The 12,541-nt window shown below is 55.9% G+C and overlaps 1 protein-coding gene across 1 annotated transcript in view; it reads left to right on the top strand.

Annotated features, from left to right (window-relative positions):
* The first annotated feature begins 3,993 nt into the window (after positions 1-3,993).
* The window catches only part of PAPPA2 (pappalysin 2), a 180,619-nt gene continuing 172,071 nt past the window's right edge, over positions 3,994-12,541 (top strand). The window contains exon 1 of the mRNA XM_037035167.1: positions 3,994-5,119. Coding sequence (XP_036891062.1) covers positions 4,201-5,119 — 919 coding nt within the window. The 5' untranslated portion in view covers positions 3,994-4,200. The remainder of the gene's footprint in view (positions 5,120-12,541) is intronic.

Genomic DNA, 12,541 nt, shown 5'->3' on the forward strand with positions numbered 1-12,541 from the left:
ACAGCGGGCCCCTCGAGTGAGTGTCCTTGGTTACAAAACCCAGCCTCCACCTCGTCTGGCCGTGTCCCGCCTCACCTGCCCCTGTGGCTTCTTTACGTCGAAGCATCGTGGGTCTGAGCTGCCTCCCTGGTCTCCATATTCCATGTGCCTCCCCGCCTCCTTCTCTTTCTCCCTTCCTCTCTGTCTCGTTCTCCCTCCTCTCTTTTTTAGTCCTTTCTCCTCCCAGACTTTTCTCTTCTCCCTTGGTCTCCTTCCCCTCCCCCCTCCATTTCCCTCTTTTCCTCTTCCGTCCCTGCTCTCCCCTCCCTCCTTCCCCCTTTCTCCTCTCTCCTCCCTCCCTCCCTCCCCTTGTCCCCTGGCCCCCTTTCTGCCCCCCTTTCTGTCCCCCTCCCCTCCTTCCTCCCTCCATTTCCCATCTCCCCAACCCCTCTCCCTGTGTTTTTTCCTCCTTCCCCTGCCCTCCCCCTCCCACTCATCCTTGTTTATCTCTAGGCTCCAATTTCTTGCCTTATAGATTTACCTGCAGAGAAAGACACCGCTCCTCTTGCAAAAACTGTTTAAGAAATCCATATCCTTTCCCTTCAAGCCTTGGGCATTTCAGCAATGATATTCCTCCCCCAGCTGCCCCCGTCAAAATAAAATAAATTCAGCCAGCTCCTGCTGTGTGTCCTTAAATCCATTCCCTCTGGTCTCGCTGGTCTGAAAGCCTGTACCCTCGAAGGGGCCTCCTGCATTTGCTGGCAGCCCTGCTCCAGTCTGATCGCCACAGATAGTGCTTGGGAGTGAAAAAAAGGGGGGAAAACCCTCTTGTTGGAGATTTCAAAACAGATTCTACCCGCTTTCCAGTCCGTGGACTTGCGGAGTGGCAGGGCTTAGGGGAGCGGGGTAGGGGACTGGGGTGCGGGCGTGCGTCATAAACAAATAAGCCACAGAACTGATAGCTGCGTGTGAGTGTGTGTTTCCTGTGGTGTGTTTGGTGTCGCTCTCCCTGGCATCCCGAGTGGGTGCTGTAGGAGCCTGCCTTCCCTCACACGTTCGCTGGGGTCTGGTGTGTGTGTGTGTGTGTGATGGAATTGGGGCGGGGGGACGGCTGTGTTTTTGATCTGGTGCACTGGACAGAGGAGCTGAGGCCAGCCCACCTTTCCGCACATGTCAGACAGATGGGATCATTGTTAAAAGCCGTGGCCGAGCGGTGGGTAAGGCAGGGAGGGGAGAGAGAGGAGGGGGACCTCGGAAAGAGGGGGGCACCTTCTAGTGGCTTTGTGTTTTCACACGTTGGAACTGACAGGAGCCCAGCTTCTCCGTGGGGGGTATCTCGAGGGCAGGGGGCTGCTGAGGGGTGGGGTGGAAAGGAGAGCGAGAGGTGGGGTGTTGGTGGGCAGGGTTATGATGTCCCAGCAAAAGTTACAACAGGAGGAAAACACAGACATGGTTCAACATTTTTTTTTTAAACTTTGGACTGCCAAGAGCTGAAGGAGAGTGGTGAGCAAAGGAATGAAGGCGAGAGGGAGAGAAACTAAACTGGAAGCTTGAGTTTTGTGTGGCTTCTTGAAAGCTGATGAATGGATTATTAGCGGCTGAGAGCCAGGAGAGACCTATGGGCCTGCGAGATCATTCCCACAGGAATGGGGGAGCAGTGCACGCGGCTGCTGCTTCCTTGCTGCGTTATCCCTCCTTCCTGAAATGAATGGTAGGAATCCTTTTTCTGGGGGTTGTGGGGGTGGCATGACGGGGTGGGGGGAGTTTACTTCTCCTTTTCTTACCTGGGTGTCTTCCCTCCATTTTAAACTAAGCTTCCTCTCCTTCCTTTTTTTTTCTGGTTTTTGCTCTCTCACGCTCTCTCTCTCTCTCTCCCATCTCCCTCTCCCTACTCTGCTTTTCTGTCTTCCCCTACATCTCCCCCTACCCCTTCCCAAAGCCCCGGCCTTTACTGAGCTGCTTCAGGAAAAATATAAAGAAATGAAGGGCAGAGTCGGGGGAGCAAAGGGAGAGATGGAGATGATAAGAGGAATAAGGGTAGTCCAGGGCCAACAGATCTGTTCAGTGGTGTCCACGTGGCTGTACTGATATCTTTCTGGGGGACTCGCTTTGGGTCTCCAGGGGACACAGCCCAGGGAAACAGGGCATGCCCCTGAGGGGGTGTTTGGGGTACAGCATCCTTAAAGAAATCGGTGATTGGCTGGGGCAGAGGAGCTGGGAAGACCACGAGGAGACCCAAAGCAGAAGAGGCGGTGTGATCTGACTCCGAACTCTGTGGGCTGTAGGTTTTCTGTTTGGGCAACACAAGCGGTGATTGTAGAAGGACAAGTGATTTTCCTTATTATTCAACCAAGGACCCACTATTATCTCTCCACCTATTTTGTGCCTACCTGAGGCCAAACACCCTTGCCTGTGTTGAGAATGAGAACCGTGCTGTGTGTGTGTGTGTGTGTGTGTGCACGCATGCGAGACTCCTTGAGGTAGCCTGCATTTAGGCAGCATGATTACAGAGGCGAAAATCACAGTAGGTACTTCCCCATCCTAGCCATTCATGTCAGATCAATTGAAAAATACTTGCTTGGGTCTAGCTGCTCATTTTTGCGAATTACTTATTCTGAGCATCTCGTTTGTTTATTTGTTCACTCAGCACATGGTGACTTTTAGTAGCCAGAGTGAGAAACTTCAGAGAGTGTAATCAGCATCTTATGGCAGGGTAATTGGTTTTCTTCTTTTTTTCAAATGTCCTGTATCCAGTGCATTTGGGGTGTTTTGTTTTAAATCCCAAGTGATTCAAATAAGAGAAAAAAATACAGGAGGTTTGTGCAAAGCAGAAGAAAGAGATGTGAGGAGTCCCTAAAAGGCTGGTGTGGGTTTGCTAGGCAGGGCTGCTCCCGACACACGTGAGCGTGTGAGTGTGTGAGTGTGTGAGTGAGTATGTGTGTGTGAGAGAGACGGGCGGGGGGAGACATACAGAGAAGAGGGCTCCAACACCGTATTGATTGTTGGCTATTGATTGTGTAGGCTGCGGCTGCTGAGAGAGGAAGCCCGAGATGTTTCTTGGGGAAACCGAGAGTGGCATCTGTGCCCTGTGCCTCGGGGAGGTGGGGGGTTGTCGGGGGGAAGGAGGGGACAGGGAGTGGGTGGAGTGATGCACTGAACTTATTAGCTTTGACATCATCGTGGTCTTTAAATGAAACAACCGAGGAGATAATTCTAGGCAGAGAGGAAGGGAGATGGGGAGCAGGAGGGGCCGGAGCGAGCAGGTTCCCTGAAGTATGGGCTCTTCTTCTCACTCTCTTGTCCATCTTCCCAGGGACCCACAAGTCTCCAAGAAGGTCGAGTCCAAGGCTCTCAGACTCATCAGGTTATTAGGGCGTCAGACCAGCAGCCCAAAGGAGCACTTGACAGAGACCTGCAACATACTGACCAGTCGGAAGGGGATTTAAAAACAAAAACAAAACCTTCAACACTCCACCACCCCAAGCCTGGAGCTGAGAGGAGCTCTGTGACCTGCAAGGCAGACCGGAGGCTGGAAGGACTCGGGCCGAGGACACACCTGCAGAGTGACAGTTAAGTGCCCTCTTGGGTCTTTGTGCTCCCCGATGCTGTTTGCCCTTTTCCGTTAGCATAAGACTCTGTGCATCTGCATACACTTCCTTCTGGGCGTTTGTTCGAAGGTGACTGTAATTTAGGTGAAGGACTACGGAAAGGAGGGAGCTCCTGGGAAGGACCAAAGTGGACATCAGAGGAGAAGGGTCTTTTTGATGATTTCAGGTTGCGAGGGCTACATGTTTGTGAGCGAGTGTGTGTTTGAGAGGCTCTGGCTTCTGTCCACGTGTCCCTCCTCTAGAATCAGCGAGGGGAGGGGCTACTGAGAAGGGGGGTAAAAAAGGAGAAACCTGAGCTCTCTGGAGGAAATTCAAAGGAACCCAGGGAAAGGAGCTTCACTGCGAGGACCGAGCTGGAGCAGGGAGGGAGGTGAAGGGAGAGGTGAGGGCGCACGCTGGCTGGGGCGTGGAGACCGCCTGGCTCGGGCCCCGGAGCAGGTAGCCAGGAGAGGCACTCTTTTGGGGCTGCCTGAAAAAGTTTGGTCTGTGAACGTTTCCCCGGTGACCGCGAGTCCACGGCTGGCCAGCTCTTTCTCTCCAGCCCGTCCCCCCATCATCCCAGTGTGGTACCCAGAAGTTGACTTCTGGTTCTGTGTGAAGAGCTGGGGGAAGCATGATGTGCTTAAAGATCCTGGGACTAAGCCTGGTGATCCTGGCTGGGTGGGCGCTCAGCCCGGCCAGCTCCAAGCCGGGCTGGCCACACAAGCGGTCCCTGGCTCAGAGGGGACACCTGAGTGAGATGCCATCGGAAGGAGAGCGCTGCTGGCTGGGCACCAAGGTCCGAAGACCCAGAGCTTCTCCCCAGCATCACCTGTTTGGGGTCTACCCCAGCAGTCCTGGCAGCTCCCTGAGGCCCTATCCTGTGGGGGATCTGGGCACCCACCACACAGGACGCAGGTTGCCCACCGCCCAGGAGATGGCTGTGAGCAGGGTTGGCCCAGCCCTGACCCCGAGAGCAGCCGTGAGGAGTGAGGCTGAGCAGCCGGCTGCCCTGCGGGTAGGGGATGGTCCTGTCCGGCAGTCAGAGCTGCTGGGAGACGATGGTGTTCATCTTGATGATCAAGGATCCAAGGAATCTCTAGGTGAGGCTGGGACTGGGGGACGCTCAGCCACGGCAGCCACCATGACCACCACCTTCGCACACCAGAGGGCACCCGAACCAGAGACCCAAAGGCAGGGTCTGGCCAAGACCAGGCGACGTCGCCAGGTGGCAAAAGGGCAGGCAGAGGGTGTGCACAAAGACCTCAATGTCTCTCCCCAGCATTTCCAGCGTTGGCCTAAGCGTCCCCTGAAGCATGGGGTCAGAACCAGTCCTTCGGAGGACAGTGTCCAGAATGGCAAAGGGAACCCCTACCAGGAAGCCGAGACCTCGAACTCCCACGGAGGGGGACTGCCCGTCTTGTACTTCTCGGGGAGGCGGGAGAGGCTGCTGCTGCGTCCGGAAGTGCTGGCTGAGATTCCCCGGGAGGCGTTCACAGTGGAAGCCTGGGTGAAGCCGGAGGGAGGTCAGAGCAACCCAGCCATCATTGCAGGTAATACCCCCCTCCTGGGCTTCCCCTGCTCCTCGGGGTACGACTGGCTTCATTTTTGATGGGGTCAGACCATGGGGGTGCAGAGGGGAAGGGATGGATGGAGCAGGAAAACCAGGAAGGGCTGGCCAGGAAGAGGGGGTAAGAGGCTTTCTGCACCAGCCCAGCAGGGCTCCCAGCCTCCCTACAATAGTGATACAGTGATGACTGTGTGACCACAGAGGGTCTGTCCCTTGTATCAGTCTGTGGTCCTGCTCACTGTGCTGGCACTTTGGAGACCTCCAGCCTACTCTCTCACTCCTCTTTAAAGGGGAAGACCCCCAGTTCTTTGTCACTGGGGATGAGGTTCACACACCATTTCTTATAGTCCAGTAGGAGAGACCCAGGCAAGTTGAAGCCCTGTGAGAGCCCAAGGACCTGGGTGGTGAGTCGCGCCTGGGCTGGGCCGGGCAGCCAGAGCACCAGACGGCCAGGTGCTCAGCCACCGCGTCTGGATAAGTGCCCTGTCTTTGAACTTAGCAGATAGCTCCTATCTGGTTCAGGTCCTGGGGTCCCCTCCTAGTCACATGTGAGCCTAGGGACATAGGGGTCCCCTGGAAAGTGTGGGCACTCACAAGCCAGGAACCTGGCTGCGAGCCCTGGTGATCGTGAGAGGAGCCTGAGAAGGCACCTTGTGTAACGCCACGGTTTCTGTTGCAGGCAGCCTCTGGGGGCGTCACCCACACCTGTTTCCCACTACACTCAGATCTCAGTTTTCCCAGGCAGGCACCCAGCAGGTCGCAGGAAAGGGTGGGGTTAGAAAGAACCGGCTCCCTTGTTTTACTGAAGGGAACTGTTTCAAACACAGGTTGGGGATGACACCTGACACTTCATCATTCCATGTCATCCCTTTGGGGCCCCCCGCCCCCAGCGACAGAACCTCACCTGAGGCTAGGCACATGTAGGACCTCTTGAAGCTTATTTGTTTGGATCGTCCACAACACCTGTGGGTGTTTCCAGTCCCAGTACGTGGAGACGGAAACGGGAGCAGCACAGAGCCCGCCCGGGGCCCCCTGGGCATGGAGCTCTGTAGCCAGGGAGCGCTTGACGGCTGTGCAGACAAAAAATGAATGTCTCAGGTCACTGGACGCCTGCAAATGAGCTTCAGACTAGAGGGCGAAGTCTAGGAGGGAAAGCCTCTTCAGTGGGGAGTTGCTGCAACACCCCTGCTGGACACGCTGTCTCCCCTTTCTGGCTGCGATTTCTCCTTTGGAAGCTGGGATTCCCAGACGCTGAGCACTGGAGAGTTTTGTGGCTTTACCGCACTTTATTTTGGGGTGGGAGAGGGTGCGAGGCGGGGGGTGGGGGTGGGGAGAGGGTGCAAGGCTGGGCTGTCACATAGGTGGGGGTAGAGACGGAGGCAAAGGAATCCCTTGTTCCAGGGCCAAGTGGAAGAAATAACAAGATGATTATCTGACCAGGCTTGGCAATGCCGCTGCTTTTCCCAGATGACACCTCCGTGCCACCTGATCTGGCTTCCCGGTGCCCATCTGCGGGACGGCGGAAGGGGGGGGGCAGTCTCACCGTCTCGCCCAGGTCCGAGGCTCTGTTCACCCCTCCCCTCACAGTAGCAGCCCCGGCTCTGGGATCAGTTCCCTGGCTTCCAGGGAGGCGTTAGGGAAAGACCCAACAGCAACACACGAGAGAGGCTCATAGAGACTTGCTCTGGGTTGTTAAACCTCAAACCTGGGGAGGCAGACTCCTGAGTGGGGGTCCCTGGCCTCTATCCTGACCCTTCAGTGTCCTCCTGTCTCATCTCGATTGGTTTCACTTACAGCGCTCCCGGTGACATCTCCCCCACCCCCTCCCATGACCACCTGTCCATCCCCACCAGTTGCCCCCCCACGTCACTGCTACACACACACACTCAGATCCTTCTCCAAAGCGCCCATTTGAACCCTCTTAACCTCCCTAAGCATGTAAAATCGGGCAGGGAATCTTTTGCAGACAGTCTAGCTTCTGGGGTTTCTCGCTCTTCAAATCAAGGTGGCCTCTCTGGTGTACTGGTATTTCCCCTCAAGTCTGCACCAGGAAAGTGGGGGGGGGGGTTTGCCTAGGGCTGTCTCCTCTCCAGCTTCCACCCTATGTCTCCCTTCAGCCTTGAGCACATCAGTAATTGTTCAGGAAAGATTTAGGCTAAAAGTCTGGGAAAATGGGGAAAAGGAACAGGTCCTCGTTCTTCAGGATTCTAGCAACCACACTCCGGGGGGCTCAGACATCCCTTTCTTCTCACTGTGCATAGCTCCTATGCCTCATGAGCCGTGGTGGAGAACTCTGCTGGGGCCAAGGTCAAAGACAGCCCCTCTAAGGCAGAGAGGTCTCTTATTTGCATTTATTTACTCCCCTTAAGAGAATGGTGCATTTTCCTCTCTTGCCCTCTCCCTGGCCATGTTAGCAGGTTGAGGCCTGTTCCTGGGGTGACTGCATCTGCCCCCCCGCTGCCCCCGGGGCAGGGTGGCAGCTACGGGGTCCTGTTCCTGGGATGACAGATCCCCCTCTCCCCAGTGTTGGATGGCAGCTAGTAGGTCCTGTTCCTGGGACTGAAAGCGATTCAGCCACTCACTTGCACTGGGCTGGCCCTGGTGCTGCAGGACTTGGCTCCCACACTCTTTCCCAGCAGTCCCCAAAACTCAGTCTCCACAGCCCTAACTTAGGTCTGGTGCCCTGGTTCTCCATCTATTCACCAGGGGCATTTTCTCATAATCAAAGACGTCTTCATCAAAGACACCAGCCAAAGTGGAGAGGGACCCCTGAGATGTGGGGCATCGGGGAAAACTTCCCACACAGGGCACTAGGTGGCAGTGTTGCTGCACGCACAGGAGAGCTGGCCAGCCTTGGAAGCCACGTTGTGGGGAAAGTTCTGGTTTCCTGAAGGGCTGTCTCTGCCCTGGCCTCTGGGCTGTGTTTAATCATCCCCTCCCACAGGGTGGCTGGTAGGCATCCCTTAGGGTCCGCTTCATCCAAATTTTTTTCAGGATCTATGTGAAGGGGCCGCACTGGCATTTTGGGGGTGTGTGACTATGACCTTGAGCAACTGGTAAGGTACGAGAATGTCTGATCACTATGTTGTATGCCTGAAATTAATATAATCCCGTATGTCAACTATACTTTAATTGAAAAGAGCTTTATTTTCCAGAATGAAAATTAGGGGAAAAAAAAAAACATCAGCTAGGGTTACCTCCTACCCTCTCCGCAAACTCACACCCAAAAGAGGAAGTTGTGTTCTAGAACGGATTGCCAGAAGGCCATCCTTTAGCGCCAAGGACAGTGCGGGCCTCTGTGGCCCGCAGAGGGGAGTGATGCTGAAAATGAGACCTCATGAAGCTGCTGCTCTCCTATAGGTCAGAAGCAGAGCAGTGAGGTCTAGGCAGCTCCGTGTGCAGCTGCAGCTGAGGGGTGGGTGCCCCCTGGGAGTAGCCTGAGGTCGGGACCCCTTTGGGACCGACCACTGGAACTCAGCAGTGGACAGAAGCCAAATTCTGTGCCGTCCCGGGGTGAAAACTCCCGCACCCAACCCTGAAACCATCCTGTTCCTCTCCCCGCTTCTCAACTTCCTTTCCTCTCCCTCACCCCCAGCATACACAGAAAAAAACCCTTTTAATAGGTTTCTCCTCACCCATAATTGATTTCAAATGTTCCCTGAACTTGCCCAGCAGAGCAGCCACCTGCAGCGCCAGGCCGCAGGAGGCCGAGTCCGTGAGTTTCTGGCAGGACTGCAGCCCTGGCCCAGGTTTCTTCGTTCAGCAAATATTTGGGGGGGGGCCTCACCATGCAGAGCACTGTGGGGAGCACTCAGGTGTCTAAGAAACGGTCCCTGACTCAAAGATGAGTTTTCCCCTGTGAGAGTCCAAGTTTCAGAGCGTCTCCTGATGCAGAACCCGGGAGCCAGATGAAGCTGGAGTCGGACCCCGTCTCTGACGCTCATCGGCGCCAGGATCTTTGGCATCCATCACACTGTTCTGAGGCCTGGTTTCCTCACCTCGAAAAACGAGACAATGTCTTGCAGCATATTAGGGTGTCCAAACCGGTCATGTATGTCAGTGCCCAGCACGAGGCGTGAGCCGAGGGATCGGTTCCCCGTGCGGCCGTCACCATGGAGGCCATCGTTCCCGAGTGACCTCCTTGTCTTTGCGTCTGACTCATGAACCTCTAATTTCTACCTAGGCGGGATGCTCACTTCAGTTCCTTAGAGTGTCAGCTTGCTCGCCCGTCGGGGAGTGGTGGTAGACAGGGTCTTTTTACACGGTGGTCTCAAGGCGCTTGAGACCACGGTGCAGTCGGAGGCCCGGAGGAACGCTTATCTTTTAAACTCACTTGTTCTTTGTAGCCTGGGCAGCATTCATTTGAATAAGCTGGACAAGGGTCCCGAAGTTCATATAAGGTCACCAACCCTTCTGAGAATGTGATGAAAACTAAATCCCCCCTCAGGGAAGCGTGCAGGTTTGTGCAGTTGACGTTACTTTGAGGGTTCTCTGGGTTTCCTGGTGGCCAGAGTCTGCAGGCGTCAGGTCGGAAGCCTCTTGTTTAGGGCATATTGGCAGCTTTTTGTCATTGTCGTCGTTTGGAATGACACCTGAGTAATGAGCTGGCCACCCCTTTTCCCAGTACGGGAGCTCTGCACCGAGGGGAGGAGCTTTGATTGCGTGGAGGGTGGAACTTCACAGAAGACAGATTCGCAGGCACAGACGTGTCAACATGGATGTAAAGAGGATTTTGAGGGAGGGCTGCAGGTGCTGTCTCCCCCTTTATGCAGTAGGACTCAATGGGAGCCACTGAGCCACGCCAGGCCTTTCCCGGAGCTCCTCTGAGACAAGTTCCCCCACCACCCCACTGCACCCATCATGTCCCAGCTGCCTCTTCCCTCGCTGCACCCCTGCTCAGAGTCAGAGTGAGTGCCTGGGGCCTGGGCGTGCATTTCGGGCTGAGCAGCCCCTGACCCCCCGTGGAGTGGGAGAATCGTGGGGCTCCGGGGTGGGTTCTGTTCACCTGCCTTGACTAGGATGAGATCTGTGAGTTTGCTTGTATACAAGGTGAATCAGAAAGGCCCTCCAGAAGAGAGCAGTGTCTGCTGGTACAAGTGAAGCAATTGTCCCCTGCCCCTCGGCCGACAGTCCGGGGCTGGCCCCCCCGTGCATGCAGCCCTCCTGGGTCCCCTACCCCAAAGGGTGCTCCCACCCCCCGAAGCCTGTCTCGTGTGGTTTTCTGGCGCACATTGCTTCCTGCCTTATTGGTGCTGTGCGTCTCATGTCTGTGTGCTGAAGTCCCCCAGGAGCCAAGCGCATGCCTGGTTCTCTTTGGTTACCCGGAAGACTTTGAGCAGCGTTAGAGTCTCAGTTGTGTTTACTGGGCAGAAAAGTAGAAATTTAGATCACTGGGAATCCATTCAGAATGAGGAGCCGTCTGAAACTCGAGGTTTTTTGTGGAGAAGTGGGGCAGCGGCTTCCAGATTCTGCTTTTGCTGTCCACACAGGCGGCTCAGGGGCTTCCGAGGGGAGCTGCCAGGCACAGACCTTCCGGCAGCTCCCCTCCGGCCTTCCGCAGGAGCGGCTCCCATCTCATCTGTCTCAGGTGAAGACGGGGTTTGGTACTTTCAGAAAGCGTAATTCCCACGACTCTAGAGCAGAGCTGGGTGGACGATGACCTCAGGGCCGCATCTGCTCCAAAGCTGAAGACCAGTTTTGAAAGTGAAATTTTACTGAAACGCAGACACACCCATGGGCTCTCCTTGGCTCCTTCCGTGCCACATGGCTGGGTGGAATCGCAGCAGCAGAGGCCGTGCAGGGCTGACCGCCTGGCCCCGTGTAGAGGAGATTTGCCCCCGTGCTCTAGAACACGGCCTCTGCCCTTAAATGTGCACAGAGACCACCGGGGGTTCGTAAAATGTTGCAGCTGCCTTGGGACTCCGCCTCGCAGTCTTCCGGCCATGGGGCTTCACCGACCCAGATGGCACATGTGCCTTGGTGTGGCAGGGACACGGGCACGCCTGTCTCTGGGAGACTCAGGGCTCTCAAGGCTCCAGCTTGAAGACTTCCAAGACCTTGCAGAACATTCCTCAGATGGCCTGGCTTTCACCCGAACTTGCTTCCCACTCCCCTTCCTCCAAGGCTGGGCTTACATCATGGCCTGATGGCTCTCCCAGCCTTTCTCGCCCCTCCCCCCCCCCATACAACACTGAGCACTCCCCGCATCTGAGTTTCCGAGTGCTCAGCCATTGCTGTCTCCCTGGCCCACGTGGTTCAGGGTCTGGGGTCTGACTCATGGGGTTGGCTCTGGGACTCGAGGCCTCCAGGTGTCCAGGGTGTAGGCTGGGGAAGGACAGGCCCTTCTGGGTGTGGCACAGAGCGCTTTCCTCAGAGCACGACCACCGTGCGAGTGTCCTGACGTCCCCCTCCCGCCTCAGTGCCTGACACCTGTGACCGCCCTCCTGCGCCAGTCCCCAGCCTGCCCTTTCTGCCACTCTCTGCGGGGACAGCGCAGGGGGCCGGGGCGCTGTTCACTGGGCTCTGTGCCTGTCCGCTGTGAGCTGCAAGCCCGCTTCCCCTCCTCAGGAATGATGTGGAAGCCCCCGAGGCTTCCACAGTTCGTGGGTGGAAGTGCCCAGAGGTGACAGGGCCAGGGCGGGGGACTCAGAGTCCCCTTTGGCAGGCAGCCTGAATAAACCCAGCCACTTGCTTGTCACTCGGAAGGCTTTGTCCTCCCCCCCCCCCCTGCTCCGTCCTTCACGCTCTTGTTTACGGCTCCTCTGGGGTGCCATCTGAGTCATTCATAATGTGTGCCCCAGGAGGCCTGGCTCCATCCCCGCCCCAGTCTGTGCTTTGGGGAGGCCAGATAAACAGGGGGGGTGGGGGAGGAGGCTGCACCTTAGCTGGGATTCTGAGCCTGTACACTCTGCACATTCGTTGCGTCCAGTTCCTGATGCCATAAACAAGTCCATAAATCCTGGGCTTCTGCACTTCAGTACATGGAATTAGGATACTCTGGGGGCTTGTCAATCCCCTTCTGCTCACATCATACACCCCGTAATTCTGGCACCTGCCAGAGAGCGTGCCTCTATGCTAAATTTGTGTCTGCAAAGTAGTGGTAGCATCCTCTGCTCCTTGTGTTCCCTACCTGCCTTCAAACCGTCCCGCCCTTTGATCTTTTCAAAAACAGAACATCTGAGAAGCAAAGTGTAGTGGTCAAGCAAAAACGCCCGGTCTCTCTGTGAGTCAGACCTGCGTGGGGGAGAAGAGCGGTTCTGTCCAAAAATGCAATATGGTCCTTGGAACCCAAGTCCCAGAACCTTTTGAAGTCAAAGCATGGCCATGGCAACCAATCAGGATGCCATACCCAGGCATTATGGCTCATTTCTGAATGAGAAGTCCAGCTACCGATCAGAGGGGAAGT

Source organism: Sturnira hondurensis, unplaced genomic scaffold (assembly GCF_014824575.4).
Source record: "Sturnira hondurensis isolate 20B ecotype Veracruz unplaced genomic scaffold, ASM1482457v3 Scaffold0022215, whole genome shotgun sequence".
Lineage (NCBI taxonomy): Eukaryota > Metazoa > Chordata > Mammalia > Chiroptera > Phyllostomidae > Sturnira > Sturnira hondurensis.